The sequence below is a fragment of the Andrena cerasifolii genome, chromosome 3 (assembly GCF_050908995.1).
Source record: "Andrena cerasifolii isolate SP2316 chromosome 3, iyAndCera1_principal, whole genome shotgun sequence".
In the NCBI taxonomy this organism is placed as follows: Eukaryota; Metazoa; Arthropoda; class Insecta; order Hymenoptera; family Andrenidae; genus Andrena; species Andrena cerasifolii.
In genome coordinates, this window is record NC_135120.1 from 707557 (window position 1) to 724388 (window position 16832).

General features: G+C 36.7%; 1 protein-coding gene and 1 long non-coding RNA gene across 3 annotated transcripts in view; both read right to left on the minus strand.

Annotated features, from left to right (window-relative positions):
* Positions 1-4727: 4727 nt before the first annotated feature.
* Positions 4728-6754, minus strand: LOC143367099 (uncharacterized). Its single transcript, XR_013084961.1, has 2 exons — positions 5941-6754; positions 4728-5910 (listed from the first exon to the last, which is right to left on the minus strand). It is a non-coding gene; the product is annotated as an uncharacterized LOC143367099 (long non-coding RNA).
* A 2169-nt stretch (positions 6755-8923) lies between these two features.
* Positions 8924-16832, minus strand: part of LOC143367054 (dnaJ homolog subfamily C member 5) — a 357446-nt gene continuing 349537 nt past the window's right edge. Inside the window, exon 6 of one of the 2 annotated variants that reach the window (XM_076808670.1) lies at positions 8924-9259. In XM_076808670.1, the coding sequence (XP_076664785.1) occupies positions 9201-9259 (59 nt within the window). In that variant the 3' untranslated portion in view covers positions 8924-9200. The remainder of the gene's footprint in view (positions 9260-16832) is intronic. The other variant, XM_076808671.1, reaches the window with a different exon arrangement.

Below are 16832 nucleotides of genomic sequence, written 5' to 3' on the forward strand. Positions count from 1 at the left end.
TTATGTAACATTTTCAGCGCTTCGGCACACGAAATTCCATTTGCAATGCAAAATTTCAGACAGATTCTTCGTTCGATATTTTTATCCATTGTAAAAATCGCAAAACACACTTGAGATGAACTGACACAATGGCGCACTGTAAACAAACTAAATGACAAGTGACGCTCAAACTCCGTGTGAGTATAGAGGACAGTTGTGCCAACTTAGCGACAAAAAGAATTTCAACAATCCCTTTAAGCGAGCTTTTTAAATGATCGATTCCCGGTACTTTTTTTTACAGAATTTATACAGCCTTGTAGTTCTGTTTCTTTTATTGCCCTTCTACTGCAGCGTCCCCTGGCGGCCAAATGCCATAAAATATGTTTAAGAACCAGCCGTTAAACGATACCTAACTGATGAAAAAACCGCATGAAGATCGGTCCAGTAGTTTTGGAGAAAAAATCTTAACAGACACCAGCACACATACAACGTCTTACCCTAAACGCATATACCTCCGTTCCGTCGCGTCGTGGGTAAAAAACAAACGGACTCTTGCACCGACCTAATATGTACAAAAAATTTATAATATAATTCTCATCATTACAATTACAATGTCACAAATACAATAATACATTTATTACTGGAACGATTAACATTATGGGAACAAACGGAAAGTCGTCAATCTGAATAATATCATTACATTCTGTGTAAAATCAAAGAGAATAAAACAAAAATGTACATACGTCTAAATGGCCATATTCACTGCTTAGAGCATATAGACATGGATGTCTCATTGAGAGCTCGAATCTTTCGCCAACATCGTACGAGAGAGAAAGAGATACTTTTTCGATGGTGTGAGCGAGAGAGGTAGAACCAGGGACTCGCAATCGCTCGCATTGTGCATGCGCCGGTGTACACCTCTCACTCGCACCAGCTCGCACATGTCTTTCTCTCTCGCGTGATGTTGGCGACAGTTTCGAGGACAGGAGACATAAGGCAATGAGACCTCCAGTAGTATATGCTCTGTATGTGTAGTGTGTTATTTCTTGTATGTAGGTATATGGGTAGAGCAGGAAGGGGAATTAGCTTCCAGACGCGACCATCGTCTGTTGATAATAGCCTAACGAAAATAAACATATCCATACTGTATATGACAATTTTTATTCAAAATTACTTATTGAACACATGGAAAAAATTAGTTAAATACATCGCAGGACACCTCATACTATACGCGATGTATTTTACAGAACGTAATAGTAAAAATGAAGCTGGGAATCATTTTCTTGCGAACAATTATTATCTTACTTACTATGTCATACAAAGTTATTATTTAATAATATGATTAATAAACGGAGAAAACTATTCCAGTAATAGTAAGTAATTATTCTTTGCGAAATAATTGCAAATGTTATGCTGCACATACATGTATCTAACCTGTATATGTCGTGTATATACATGCCTATACAGCAGGCCTGCCCGGTAAGGAGCAAATACCTCCTTAAATTCTGGGACACGGGTAACAGCCGAGCGCTGAACTGTTATCTTGCTAACCGTTGCGAGGGTTATGCGAAAACTGCATGAGTGTACGTCCATGTAGATTCGTACCATGAGTCTATGTAGCTGGGCCCCGTGTCGGGTTCAGTGCGGAACAGGTCCCGCAACAGAAATGAGGATAGTAAAATTTCGAAAATGTTTGCTACTGCGGGTATTTGGTATGACTTGAATTATGCCGTCCTCAATTTTTAATGGTAGAAAGAAGCCCCGGAATAATGCACATGTACAAGAAGCATGAAAATTGAAAACATAAAACGTATTATTAAATTTCCCAGACACATAGTATATTTAGAATGTTATTATTACACAATGTCGAGGCGGTTGTCCGAAGAAGCCACGGAGATTGTTTAACCCCTTTTCAGACATGAATACCTGGAAGATGGTACTACCGTGGTTGGGACGCCCGCTCTTAGAAGGGGGGGGGGGGGGCAGTGTTGCGAGCATTGAGTGTATTGAAGTACACTGCCGACTGGTGCTTGCTTCCGAAGAAAAGACAGGCGGTCTTCTCCTACGGCGATGTACGATCGATCTCCTGTCATTCTGGTTCCGAGCACTGGTTCTGAATCCTACATTTAACCATTGTTTAAGCATGGGGGAAGTTGTATTGTGTTTTTTAGTTTATAATAGAGTTGTTGTTGTTGTTGTGTATTGAGTTACACCATTGCACAATCACCATGCCCCAGCGGAGGAATATTCGTAACAATATAAATAAATAACTCACAAAGAAAAAGAACAAAATTGTATTTAACCATATATGTATATCATTTACAAAAGGCAGAAAATTACATACTAATAAATAGGTAGCACCAGAGGTGCACCGAGCTTGGAACTGACAAGGGGATCTTCAGGACTGGCAAGCTCAGAAATTGTTTATACTTAGTGTACGTGAAGATCTTCACTCGGACTTGAATTTCTCAAAGCAGTAAGGTGTGCTTCCCCTCAAAATTCGAGAAAATCGACTTTGAAAAATGTCGAGTTCCCTTATATACATTTGATAGAAAGCAATGCCCAACGAATAGTGTAGGCCAGTGCGTAGTGCTCCCGTCTAGTTAGCAGAAGGTCGCCAGTTCACGTCTCACTGTTGGTACTATTTTTTTTTATTCATTTGAATACCTACACCTTCGCAAAACATTATAAAAGGAAGCAAAAAGGGCAAAACATCGAATAGTAACGAGTCGACAGTCGGCTAATTGTAAAGCGCGTAGAGTAATAAACTCACAACCTGCAAATGTGAACCGTACGTTCGAGATCAAGGGCAGGTCACTAGAACACCCCCGATTGACGCACCTATGTGCTTTTCGTGCCGCGATGTATGCGACTCTTTTGCGTATGCTAGTCGCCGTTCGCTACTCTCTCGTTTGCAAGTTCCATTTTCTACTCTACGTGCCTTATCTTTGAATGAAAAATCTAATTTATTGTAAATATTCTATATTTAAAAATTACTATGTACAATAAAAAGTACGATTAATTAAGCAAGAGATAATTTAAAATAAGATGTGTGTTTTTAATTGAAAGTGATGTCCATCTCCTGGGAGGTGGAACACCGATATACACCGTACACCCATACATATAACAGATGTTTACATATCTGTTAATTAGCATGAATTTGATAAACTTTGCATGTGAAAGGTGTAGGTATTCAAATGAATTAAAAAAAAAAAAGTACCAACAGTGAATGGAGTGAGACGTGAACTGGCGACCTCCTGCTTACTAGCCGGAAGCGCTACGCACTGGCCCACGCTATTCGTGGGTTATTGCTTTCTATCAAATGTATACAAGTGAACTCGACATTTTTAAAGTCGATTTTCTCGAATTTGGAGGTGAAGCGCACCTTACTGCTTTGGGAAATTAAAGTCCGAGTGAAGACCTTCACGTACACTGAGTATAAACAATTTCTGAGTTTGCCAGTCCTGAAGGCCCCCTTGTGAGCAACGAAATACCTCCACGCGCGGCTCCTGCCTCGGCGCCCAGAATCCCAAAGAGATCTCCGGATCCAAGACGCTTTTTGTGCATCTCTGATATAGACTCGTGGTACGAGCCTGCATGGACGCACAGTCTTGCAGTTCTTCCACAACTTATGTTGTAGGTAGCAACGTAACAGTTCCGCGCTCGGTTATTACCCGGCTCCCAGAACCGGGCAGGCCTGCTAGACTGCTATTTTTTATACAAGAGTTTCGTGGTTTGGAGGTGCATATTACGTGCATGTACATTTTATAGATGGAAGCGTTTCGGTGATTTTAAAGTTAATTTTCTTATTTTAAATGGAATACTATATTTTTGTGTCAAAATATTGAAGAGTCTCGATTTCTGAGAAAAAAAAAATTATTGACCTTCATGAGCCGTGAACCTAATAGTTAACGAATAATTTAGATTTGTTTCTTGAAAATTTATTTTGCGTAATATCAAACTGGAGATTCAATGTCATCAAATATTTATATAAGACAGCGGATTTTACGTACCACGTTCACCAGATCTAACGCTGAAAGGTTACTTTCTGTGGGGTTCATTTTATAAATCTTTGATGATATTGAATCTCCAACTAGATATTATGCGAAGTAAATCTTCAGAGAACGAAGTGAAATTATTCGTTAACTATTAGGTTTAGAGTTAATAAAGGCCAATACTTTTTTACTCAGAATTCAATATTTTTTTAAACTTTGCCATAAAAATGTAGCATTTCCTGTAAAATAACGACCTTGGAATCCCCGAAAAGCTTGTACTATAAAAAAAGTATATGCATTACATAATGCGTCTCTCCAAACCATGCAAGTGTTGTATAAAAAAAATTTCATACAACGCGTACTTTAGAAGTTATTCAATGTGTGTAAGTTGCGTGGACCACCCTGTAGGTATAATTGGTTGTACAGCTATAACGAAATCGTAAATTTGGGAGTTAAGAGACGACACTGCGTCAGGCAGAAAGGCGTATGACCATTTACCACATCCTACTTGTCGGCTCCGTGTACCTTCCATTGAAATTAATGGGGACCGAATAAGTGTTGAAATGCTTTAGAAAGTCCTGTGTAGGGTTTGAATCTCTACCTCCTTATATTTCCTTCAAACGGCTTATCCTGTCGTTCGAAGTGAGTGTACTTCGAGGCCTCAAGGATGTTACGACTTCGCTATAGCTCAACCATCAAGCATGCACTCAGTTCCGATGATTACTTCTAGATGACCACAAATGTACAGGCGAGAAGAGTTTAGCATAATTTTGTACGAACAATGAATAACAAATAAGGTTTCGTTCGCTAGAAACGTATAAATTTATCCGAGTTCAGTACAATTACGAACAATATATAATATATTATTGAGTACGAATAACGAACAAGCTTCAATTCGCCATAAAGCAATAAGTTTTTAATCAAATAAGTGTACCTATATTTGAATAACAGAGTAGCAAATTATTTTGATTACGGATAATTACTTATTCGTTATTTGGATTATTTGTAATCCACATCTTCTATTATTCATCTAATACCATACTTTGCCCTTATTATTTGTGAAAACCAGTTGTCAGACAGTGGGCAGCGAAAGTTCGCAACAGTTTTTCACATTACTTCTCGAATATTTCTCGGAATAGTTATTCGGACAAGTAGATGACACGATTGGTTACGGATAACGAATAATTATTATTATCCGGACAAAATAGTCAACTAAAAGAATCTCATTGGGGTTTATATCTATATAAATGTTTATTCAAATCGAATGATGCCCAACTCTACAGGAGGTGTCCCTTCCTAAATGCCTTCCAAACAGATAAAGGGAGCATATAATAGAAAAGGCTAGGGAGATGCACATTATTTATGCCCGGTCGAGACCCGAAGACCTCCTTAGGTTCTGGGACCCGGGTAACAACCGAGCGCGCAACTCTTATCTGGCTAACCGTTGCGTGGGTGTGGGAGAACTGCAAGAGTGTACGTGCGTCCGCCGTCTATACGCGTGGGGCTCAGCTATATAGACTCATGTTACGAACCTGCATGGAGGCATGCACAATCTTGCAATTCTTCCACAATCCGCGCTTGGTTGTTACCCGGGTCCCAGAAATTATGAAGGTCTTCGGCTCCCAACTGGACAGGGCATACTATACTATAGCAATGGCATGACGTTAATACGCGGCCAGAAAGAGACACCATCCCCGCTGCGTACATGAGGTCGTTCAGAATTATATACATACATCATTGCGAACTGACAAGAATGGATCTAAAAGGACTAAAGGTCTCATTAGTTGGAATTTTGTATCTACCCTTTGTCACACACGTTTTAAATATGGTCTACGAAAAGTGTAATTTATTGGTCGGCGTGCTATCCCGCTTCACTCATACAAACGATTGCGATAGAGAACAGAAGTGTAGGCACGTAGTAAGACAGGCAGCACCCCTGTCTCACCACACAGATATTCCGCAACACGTTCCTTCATATGGTTCTCAAGATATCTTTTGTCATACATACCTTGCCCGGTTGCAAAAGTATCTACATCAAACAAGTTTCTGCATATTTGAAATCAAATGTTTTGTACAACAAAAAGAAAACATTTTGTATAGTACATTATAAAGGCAAAATAATTCTCAAGAAAATATTTTTAATTGAAAGAAACTTTTAAGTGATGAGAGGGAGCTGGCTTTGACGAATATCTGGCGGTGGAAATAAGTAGAAAAAATATATTTCATATGTCTACACTTCTGTTCTCTGCCACAACAGCTTATTAAAGACTCCACAAACGTTACAGTTCTTCGTACGGTTTGTCGTACGATCAGCGAAAAAGAGCCAAACGTAGCGGCTTCTCGTACAACGGTTTTGCATTAAACTTATTATACGTTTTATATCGTCCGGTCAGAGTTAAGATTGGCTCCAATTAGACACCAAACACACATATACGTTGCAATAGTTCGAGAAACAGATCGTACGAGAGGTTTTACGGAAATTTCGGTATGACCGTAAAATATGATCACGTTCTACAACAGATCCTACAACTATCCCGTGTACGACACGATTGCCAATTAAACAGCTGCATCCGACAGAGTTGGGCAAAATTTAATATAATTTCTAATTACTAATTACTAGTTAAATTTAATGGATAATTCATTTACGAATTACTTTCTGTAACTGTTAATTGATACTTATCGCAATTACAATTGTCCTGCAATTGCATGTAGCAATTACGCTTGCAAAGTTTGTTAACTATTATTCAATTACGTAGTTGTTAATTGTTACTGTGGAGGACAATCACAATACAATTGCAATTCTGCAAGACAATTACAATGTACTTCGTAATTGATTTAGCAATTAGATTTAATTGAAATTACAGTGTAATTACAATGGAAGTAATTGATTACACGATTAATTATACTTTTAATTGATTACACCTAACTCTTGTATCCGAGTTAATCGGATAGACCCTTTTAGGTAGAAAAGCATCCTACGGGCGGACTGGAGAAATATTTCCCTTATCGCATTATACGCCCTAGGTACAATCCTGTCAGCTTGCAACCAAAAAATACACAGTTTCTTATGTATTTTACGCATTAACACAATGGAATTTTTATTCCTAGATATCTCTTTCCAATAATAGAATTATGAATTGGAGAATACTCAAGAATTCATAGGAAGAAACACATATCCAGACTCTTTTCTGTCACTTCCTGCTTGACCTATGCACGAAAAACGAGGTGGATCTGTGCGTACGCATGAATTTCTTCTGTTCTGACATCTATTTTTATTTATTCACTACTTGTCCCTTTAACTACACAATTCAATTTATAAACTAGAATAACGTAGTTATTTTTATATCACCCTTTCGGAAATATGTTTTATCTCTATTTAATTACCAATTCTTAGATTAATAATTAAAACACTATAAAATATTAGTCAGCTGTATTATATAGCTTTCAGAACAAACTAATCATTGGAATTTATTAAATAATTAGTACAATGTTCTACAATCTTAAAAATTTAAACAATCAAATTAAAGTACTTCGCATAATCTTAAACTATTTTATTATAAATAGTATATCATTTATTTTGTAAATAAGATTAGAAAGTTACTAAGATACTGGATTTTTTTTATTAAATAGTGGAACTTGGAGAAAAGTATTCTATAATAAAACATTATTGAAAACATTATTCAGAACATAATATACAGTATTTCCTCGTTAGCGGCTCGCTTGTCGGGACCGGCGTTGGGCCCGTATCGTGAACAGAGCTCTAATTCCGAGTGTTCGTTTCTCGCTTCTTTCTGGTCGAAGGGGGGAGCGAGATAGAACACTGCGTGCGCGATGGTCGCAAGCGCTTACCGTGAGCACGAAAACCACTTCGCAAAATCTTGACGCAGGCCCGGCTCACGGTAAGGGCTTGCGACCATCGCGCACGCAAAGGACAGAGTGTCAGGCGTTCGAAAGACGGAGCGAGACAAAACCTCACTCGCTTTCAGTGCCTCTCGCTCGCTCTCATTCCATCTCGCTCTCGCCTTCGCCAGACAAGAGTGAGACAGAAGTGGTGGGGATAGCGAAAAGTCCGTATCGTGTACACCAAACTGAGCCTGTAACAAGGAAATACTGTAAAACGATATAGAGACGAAAGTATATTATACATAGCTCAAAAATGATTAAAGTAGACAACGAATTTAGTTTGATGTACTTTGAAAGTCGAATGGTTAAATTCCTTTGAATTTTTGGGGAATAGAAAAACGTGGAAACATTAATTACAATGTACATATGTTAGTAAACTGGAAATACAAAGATAGAGTGAAAAGTAATGCTAAAAGTAAAACGACCAAATATTTACGAAAGGATATGAAGTTATAATTTACGCACAATATGGTTTACCACATTGATTTCAGTTTCAGAAACATAGCACGCTCTATGTGATAGGTATGTGTTCTACGAGCTTTTGGGTGTTGGATGAAGGTGCTGCTACTTTCTGTAATAATTTCAAGACCGTTTGTGAAGAATGAATTATTCATACAGCTACAGTGAATCTTTGGGCAATAAAATTCTGTGAATGTGAGGTCGGATGTATGAAAATTATACATCAATTTCGCAGTAGATACTACATAAGTAGTTAACTTCTATGACAGATGAAAAACTTATATTCACCGGCGAATTCGAAAAAAAAATAAACCCCATCTTTTATAAATTTTAGAAGGCACTTCAATGCAATGTATTTTCCTATGGATGACGAAGTGACGAAAGCGATAACGGAATCGAAAAATTTATTCCCTAGCGAGGAAAATGCATTCAATGTGTTTTATAAATGCATCGATTAAGTAGATTGCATAACAAGATGAGTACATATATGTAACTAACATTTTGACAGTAAATTTCATTTCTAATCCCTGTTTGATATTTTAAAATGTAGTCTTTTAGGCTTTACATATTCAGAGCATGTATGTATGTACATCATTTGTCAGCTTACGCTTATATTCTCAGTTTAATAGCATATATTTCTCTTATACATATTACCTTAAATCATTTGAAGACAGTCAAAACATGAAAAATGTACCTACTGAAAATCATTGAATTTTTTAATAGTTTCCATGTTGCCTATGTGCAGTAGATAAAAACGGAAAATGTATGATGATTGCATATGCACACAAAAATCCACCTCGTGCAAAACAATACCACAAAATCTTCTAATGTTCATATGTAGCCCATATTCTGAATTTTTGATGACTACCACTTTGTTGCGCCCGTACCAACGGTCACTCCAACGAATGGATTTGTGGAGGCGGCTATAATAAGAAAACAAATTAATTGGTGATTAATTATTACAGAATAATTGTCATTATAATTATGCCCTAATTAATTATTTGCTAGTTGATTAATCAGCAATAGGTAATGCGGTTACACTGTTTTCAACTCTTGGAGATAGCTGATCTATACTACCAACAGGACATTTGGAAGGAATATGACTCTTAACTATACTTTAAGGCCACCATAAAAAATAAGTTAAGTGGTTAATGTATGATTCATTTTACGCGACATGCGGTCAATACAACAAACAATAAATACGATATGTAAATTGGGTTTACAATTAGTTTTAGTACATCTTGCATTTATCAGGTGCTGTTAGTAATAACTTTATGAAGGAAAACGAATGTAACTAGTTGTCGGTGTTACTCCATTGGCGAGTATGGTAAATGGGGGTGGTACATTTATCATTTTATTAATTTTCATTACGGATAGGTATTTTTTTTTTTAAATAGCCGTTGCATTTTCTTCTTAACGGTACAGGCATATAGATTCAGAAAAGTATGTTTTGAGTTTCAGATGGAATTTTTTTCCGATTTTTCTTCTTGTGCATTTTCATAATGCTTCGGGTCCCAAATATATACCTGCACAGTTTCAAAGTGGATGTCGAAAAATTTTGAAAGCTACGGAAGGTTTTGTATAGGTAGCGCAGCAGTTTATGTCCTAGAACCTAAATGGATCTAATAAGAGTGATTATTGTTTAGAACTAGGTAGAGCAGCGTTCTCCCACTCGTCCGCGTTGCCAGAGATACCGCGTGACCCTAACCACGAATTCGAGCCGCTCGGTTCTTTCGGGTACTCGGCTCAGGTCGGTCGTTCAAGCCGAGTTAGGCTCCGCTTGCTTTTTTCGAGTACTTGAACAGCTGTAGTAGAGAGCCACTGGCCACGACGAGACCGAATACATCTGTGATCTTTGAGTTGCAGATAATAACTTCTGCCAAACCATAAACGTGATTATCTCTAAACGGCATTTTTCAAACTGGGCGGATTAATAACTCAGTCAATTTTTATCGGATTCACTTGAAATTTTCAGGGAATATTCGTAATAAAATTATATTCAATTAAAGTGTTTTGATTGAAGAATTTATCCAATCGTAACATTGAAAAAATATATTTATTTTTAATACCTTTTCGTCCACAGTCCGCCATTTCTGTACAAATTAATATTTTTTAAATCTGTAAGCTTAACTGAAGCTATTGTAATTTACTTTAAGAAAACGTTCGAATCCTTCCATTCAGAGCCCACGAAAGTTACACGACCGCCAGTTTTGTAAATTTCTTTGCAAAGCTTAACGTCATCGTATGCTGTGGCCATATTATTAAAAACTTTTTCAATCTAAGAGATTTACAATATTATTTAAATATATGCGTTTTCAGATGGTATTAAATTTTTTTTTTAAAAAAACTAGATTCCATTATAAAAGAATGCCTTGAATGTAATCTTTATTTTCGACTATTATTGTGCCCCCCCCCTCCCAGGGGTTAGGCTACCATAGACGGGAGAAAGTTATAGTCATTTTCGGCAATTTTTTGAAGGAGATAATGAAATAAATGGAGAATTCAATATAAAAGTCTTATTTTTTTCGTACAAAAATGGCGGCGTTAGAGCCGTGATATGCAACAACTTGCCAAGTGACGTTTTCCACGATGTTTAACCTCACGACAATGGGCTAGATAAGTATCTTCGTCGTGGCCGCTCGCGCCGTCTCTCGGATTTTTTTAAATATTGGGAGTATATTGGTGGCAACTGTTTAAGATTCAAACATGAAATGTGCGTTTTGTAATATGTTGTTTAACTGGTCCTACGTGGTTACGGGCATAATGTAAATATATATAAAGTTAAACTTGAGGTAATTACGTACTGTTTAAAATTCAAACCTATTATAAATAAGTACGCTGCAAACATTACATAGAGTTTTCCAATTTCTGTACAATTGTTTAATTATGTACTAGCTATAATAAACCCTATTATTTCAGTTAGGACTATGTGCACATACTGATACACAGAAATGAAAGTTCTTAGTGGACGTTATACCTAAAGGGTATAGCCGAATAAGGTGTTCAAAATTGCCCCAGAGCCAAATTCGAGTTGCGATGGGTCATTCGATAGCTTATCAAAAAAGAACTATTTTTGGCAATTTTCAAGTTGATATCTTGATTTGGGGGGTAGTAAAGGGCAAAAATTGAAAAACATGTTTTATCTCAATTTCTGCTATCCTATTGCATGAAAAATGTTGAAAAAAATCAGAGATATAGCAGTTATCCAGGCACATATTATAGAATTTTTCAGATTTTTAAATTGAAAATTCACGTTATGAAGAATGATAAACTGAAAAAAATGCGGAAAAATGCCGATTTCGTATTCACGCAATCTTGGCACCACTTTTATATTTTTACGGTAAGTACATATTACTATTACTATTATCTTGGATTTTTTCAGATTTTTTGATTTGGTGCGCCGTAGTTAGAAAAATCAAAAACTGATTCTCGCGGCGTTTTTAACGTGTCAGAGCAACTTGTGCGTCGAACTTTTGTACATTTTTCATAAAATAAGTCTTTCGTGTGATGTTCAATGTCTTAGCATGCCGCGAAACAGTATATGAATTAAAGAAAAGTAAATAAATCCAGTCAATGAGAAGTGTGACTTGGACCATATATTCAGAATCACTTAGTGTATGTCCAAGGACGTCGGTAGCGCAACGGTAAGATGCCAGCGCAATAGATCGCGGGTAACCTCTTGAACATAGGTTCGCGCCCCCTTGCACGATTTACATTTTTTTTGCATTATATATATTTTCTCCAATTCCTAACTGTATAGTAGCGATCAATAGTTTTTTTCGAGTGTTTCAAACATATTTATAAAATATTTTAACCTGAGATATACGTAAAACTCTGATTTTGGAGCGATACTTAGCAGCATCGTTTCTCTTGTCACGTCCTCTGTTAATTACGGTATTGTAAACATTTCCTACGCTACATTAATATATGCAACTGGTTTCTACTCCTTTTACCTACAATATTTATAGATGGATTGCAGTTGGAATACGTTTGTTGTTTTGTTGCTGTTCTTCCTTCTCTTTCAAATCATACGATTCACTCTTTTTTAAAACCATTTGAATGTTAGAATTTCTACCATGGCTTTCGAAGTATATCAGAGGGCGCATAATAAATTAATAATAATTATTGGACGTATAATAAAAAATGCAATACTGAAGCACAGCGGACACTACTATAAATGTTATCTTTATGTGTTTGTTATTTTAGTTAAAATGACTTTCGCTACACCCCTTTGCGCCGTTTACTGTTAGGACAATAGAATGTCGCAGAAAAAGTTCTTGCTTAACCATTGGTAGGTCGATTATGACGATCCCGTGGCAGGCCTTAGCTGGGCCAAAAATACAATAATATACAGGAACGGTTATCCCAGGGTTAATAATTACGAAGCAGTAAGTTAAATACAGCTCGGCACTGCCATAAAATTATTTATGGAAACCTAAAGGCAGATAAAGGGAAAATGCACATCACCTTACCTTCGACTTGATAGAACATGGTGATTATGTACTTTCCCGTTGTACACTGAAGTCATGGTAGAAATTCTAACATTCAAATGGTTTTAAAAAAGAGTGAATCGTATGATTTGAAAGAGAAGGAAGAACAGCAGCAAAACAACAAACGTATTCCAACTGCAATCCATCTATAAATATTGTAGGTAAAAGGAGTAAAAACCAGTTGCATATATTAATGTAGCGTAGGAAATGTTTACAATACCGTAATTAACAGAGGACGTGACAAGAGAAACGATGCTGCTAAGTATCGCTCCAAAATCAGAGTTTTACGTATATCTCAGGTTAAAATATTTTATAAATATGTTTGAAACACTCGAAAATAACTATTGATCGCTACTATACAGTTAGGAATTGGAGAAAATATATATAATGCAAAAAAAATGTAAATCGGGCAAGGGGGCGCGAACCTATGTTCAAGAGGTTACCCGCGATCTATTGCGCTGGCATCTTACCGTTGCGCTACCGACGTCCTTGGACATACACTAAGTGATTCTGAATATATGGTCCAAGTCACACTTCTCATTGACTGGATTTATTTACTTTTCTTTAATTCATATACTGTTTCGCGGCATGCTAAGACATTGAACATCACACGAAAGACTTATTTTATGAAAAATGTACAAAAGTTCGACGCACAAGTTGCTCTGACACGTTAAAAACGCCGCGAGAATCAGTTTTTGATTTTTCTAACTACGGCGCACCAAATCAAAAAATCTGAAAGAATCCAAGATAATAGTAATAGTAATATGTACTTACCGTAAAAATATAAAAGTGGTGCCAAGATTGCGTGAATACGAAATCGGCATTTTTCCGCATTTTTTTCAGTTTATCATTCTTCATAACGTGAATTTTCAATTTAAAAATCTGAAAAATTCTATAATATGTGCCTGGATAACTGCTATATCTCTGATTTTTTTCAACATTTTTCATGCAATAGGATAGCAGAAATTGAGAAAAAACATGTTTTTCAATTTTTGCCCTTTACTACCCCCCAAATCAAGATATCAACTTGAAAATTGCCAAAAATAGTTCTTTTTTGATAAGCTATCGAATGACCCATCGCAACTCGAATTTGGCTCTGGGGCAATTTTGAACACCTTATTCGGCTATACCCTTTGAAAGATTTAATTACGAATATTTTATAAAGTTATTGCCATCGCTTGTTGCATGGCCGTCGAGTGAACTTCGTACGGAGTTTATCCTTTAACTAATTTCAAACATTTAAAACTTCCACCAATTTTACCCTCTTTCCTTTCCCTACTATATTCAAACGTGTCATACATTCGATTAATCATCCTACTTTTCAAAAAAGTGACCGCGAGGCGGCGTCCTCCGCGGTACTTACCTAGCCCATACCGTTTGACGTAAAACAAAAACCAAAAAGTTTTATTTTCTACATGCCTAAAACTGAAAAAGTACATATGAATATCCATGAACATTCATATGTGTCGAAATGGTGAACATGTGGAGAATATGTTCAAGATATCGCAAAATCGATATGTACTCCTTCCGTTTTGGCATGAAGAAAATAAAACTTTTTGGTTTTCTGTTCCAGGTCAAACGGTATAGCTGTGAGGTTAAACACCGTGGAAAACGGCGGTCGGCAAGATGTTGCGTATCACGGCTCTACCGCCGCAAAGCTGAGGGTTTATGGGGAAAAATTCTGAATAAGTATTTTATGCCCTCTTCCTACGTATTTCGACCTGGTGATTTCAAATGTATTGTTATTTTTGTTATAAACTAAAAAGTGCTAAAAATGGAGCTTTTATTTGTTTACCAAAAAATATAACTCATAAACTATTTATATGTGTGAAAAGAGGTTATCCAGTGGTATTTCTGCATATATTTACAAAATACAAAAACTGAATTATAAGAGTTGGTGATAGGGGTAACTTCAAAGGTATGGATTTTTCGAAAATCATTTTTACGCAGTTTTGTAGATATAACAAAACATGTAACTTCTGTTAAAACTTCTTTTCGATACCATTCTAGAGATATTCCACGAAAATGAAATTCTGCTTTTTGCTGGAAAGCAACGCTGCCTTCAGGGGGTAGACACACGGGTAATGCAACTCGCTTTATACCGACACAATCTGGCCCGAAACATGGGTTTAGTAGAATACGCTTTTCGTCCTTATATGAGCGAATTTTGGGCCGAGCGAGGTCTTATTCGAAAGAGGAAGGTTCAGTGCAGCGCGCTCTGATCATGGCTCGACGAGATTGTGTTGATATCTAATAATATTCGTGTTGAAAGTAGAGCAAAAGTCGACAGAATACACCAGCATGAATCCAAGTATTTTTAGGTCACTAAAAGAGTTTTGTGACTCAAACGATGACCAGAGCGGGCTGCATTGAACCTTCCTCTTTCGAATGAGACCTCACCCAGTCCAAAATCTGTTCATATAAGGACAAACAACGTATGCCCGTGATTGCATTCCCAAATACGATTTCCGCCATATTGGCGATAATACAGAGCAAGTCTCGTGATAAATTTAGTTCAGACAGTGGATACGAGATGGCGCCTACTCGGGAGGACTGACAACGTGGAATCATAGCAAAACTGAAGCGTTAGCTGGATACATGTGCCACAGTAAAAGCGTGATTAGAGGTTAGGTTATATGCATTTTAGGCATATATTGACCACGAACTGTTGGGAACTGTATACATTTACTAAATTAACGCTTTTACAGTAACACACACATCACTTGAAATCGCTGTCGTATTTATGTTATAATTATATGGCTACATTTTTGGAAATAAAAAAAGAGAGATTGAAATTTTTTTACTAATGCTGGAAGTATTGATTTACTGACATCATCTTTTCAGAATATGGATGTTACAGTAATTGTTTGGAATATTGCTCTTACTATTATTCTTTTTTATTCTTCCGACTATTGTATAGAAAATATAATAAGAATAAGTCTCCAAATCAGTCAACATTTGACTCCCTGATCTTTTTTGTATACCGTTACGGTCCTATCTCCTAGGTTAAATAGTCCTTAGTTAATACATAAAATGCAGACAGGGTTAAAAAAAAATAAAACAACATAAAATAATAGATGTAACTTATTCTAATTTCACTCAACAAATATCTATATATTGAAAATAGGAAAATGTTTTTGTTTAGAGCGTAAAGTTTAAATTACAACACAATCGGCTGGTGAAATCCAGGGCACAGTGTAAAGGAATTTGAGCAGAAAGAAAAGAAAATTCGACACTGTATCATGTTTGCTCTCATTATGATTAGGAAAATGTTATCAATATTTGAAAAAAAATGTTTATGCAGAAAAAACTGAAAGTAAAAAAGTTAAGCCCTTATTGTTATTGAAAAATTCTTGTGTATCTGCAGGGTTGCCAGCAACATTATGCAGGACCACTTATTTAGCGGAGAGGAACACCCACAGGAGTGGTGGTAATGTGTGCGTCAACAACGTCTTCACGCATCCGTTACCACCACTCCTGTAGGTGTTCCCCTTCCGCTAAGTAAGAGGTCCTGCATAATGTTGTTGGCAAGGCTGTGTATCTGTGTTAGCAGACCAAGCGCTGGCTTTATTTCTCGGCTGCTATGACCCCCGTTCTATCCTTCTCTTTTACGACCCATCGACAGCGACAAAGTAACCGCAAGCCACCGCGAGCATCGAAGAATACTGTTCGCTGCATACCTATACCTACTTTCATCGTACAAATTAAATTTCGAACCGAGGGACGATGCGACAGAATTTACTGAATACGTGTAACACTCTCTTCTTTTTATTCTTTTATTACTTACGAATTACCATTTGGGATTTTGGTGAAACGTGTATATGTTGTAGTCTTTAGTGATATATAAACGTATGTCAAAGGTTTTTAAAAATTTTCACAATTGTAGAAATTTACTTTTTTTCATTAAAGTATAACTGTTGAACTAGGAGACAGATAAGAATGAGCTATTGGGTGTTTACAGTGAGGAAATAAACGTACCTAATAACAATTATGACACTTAAAAAAA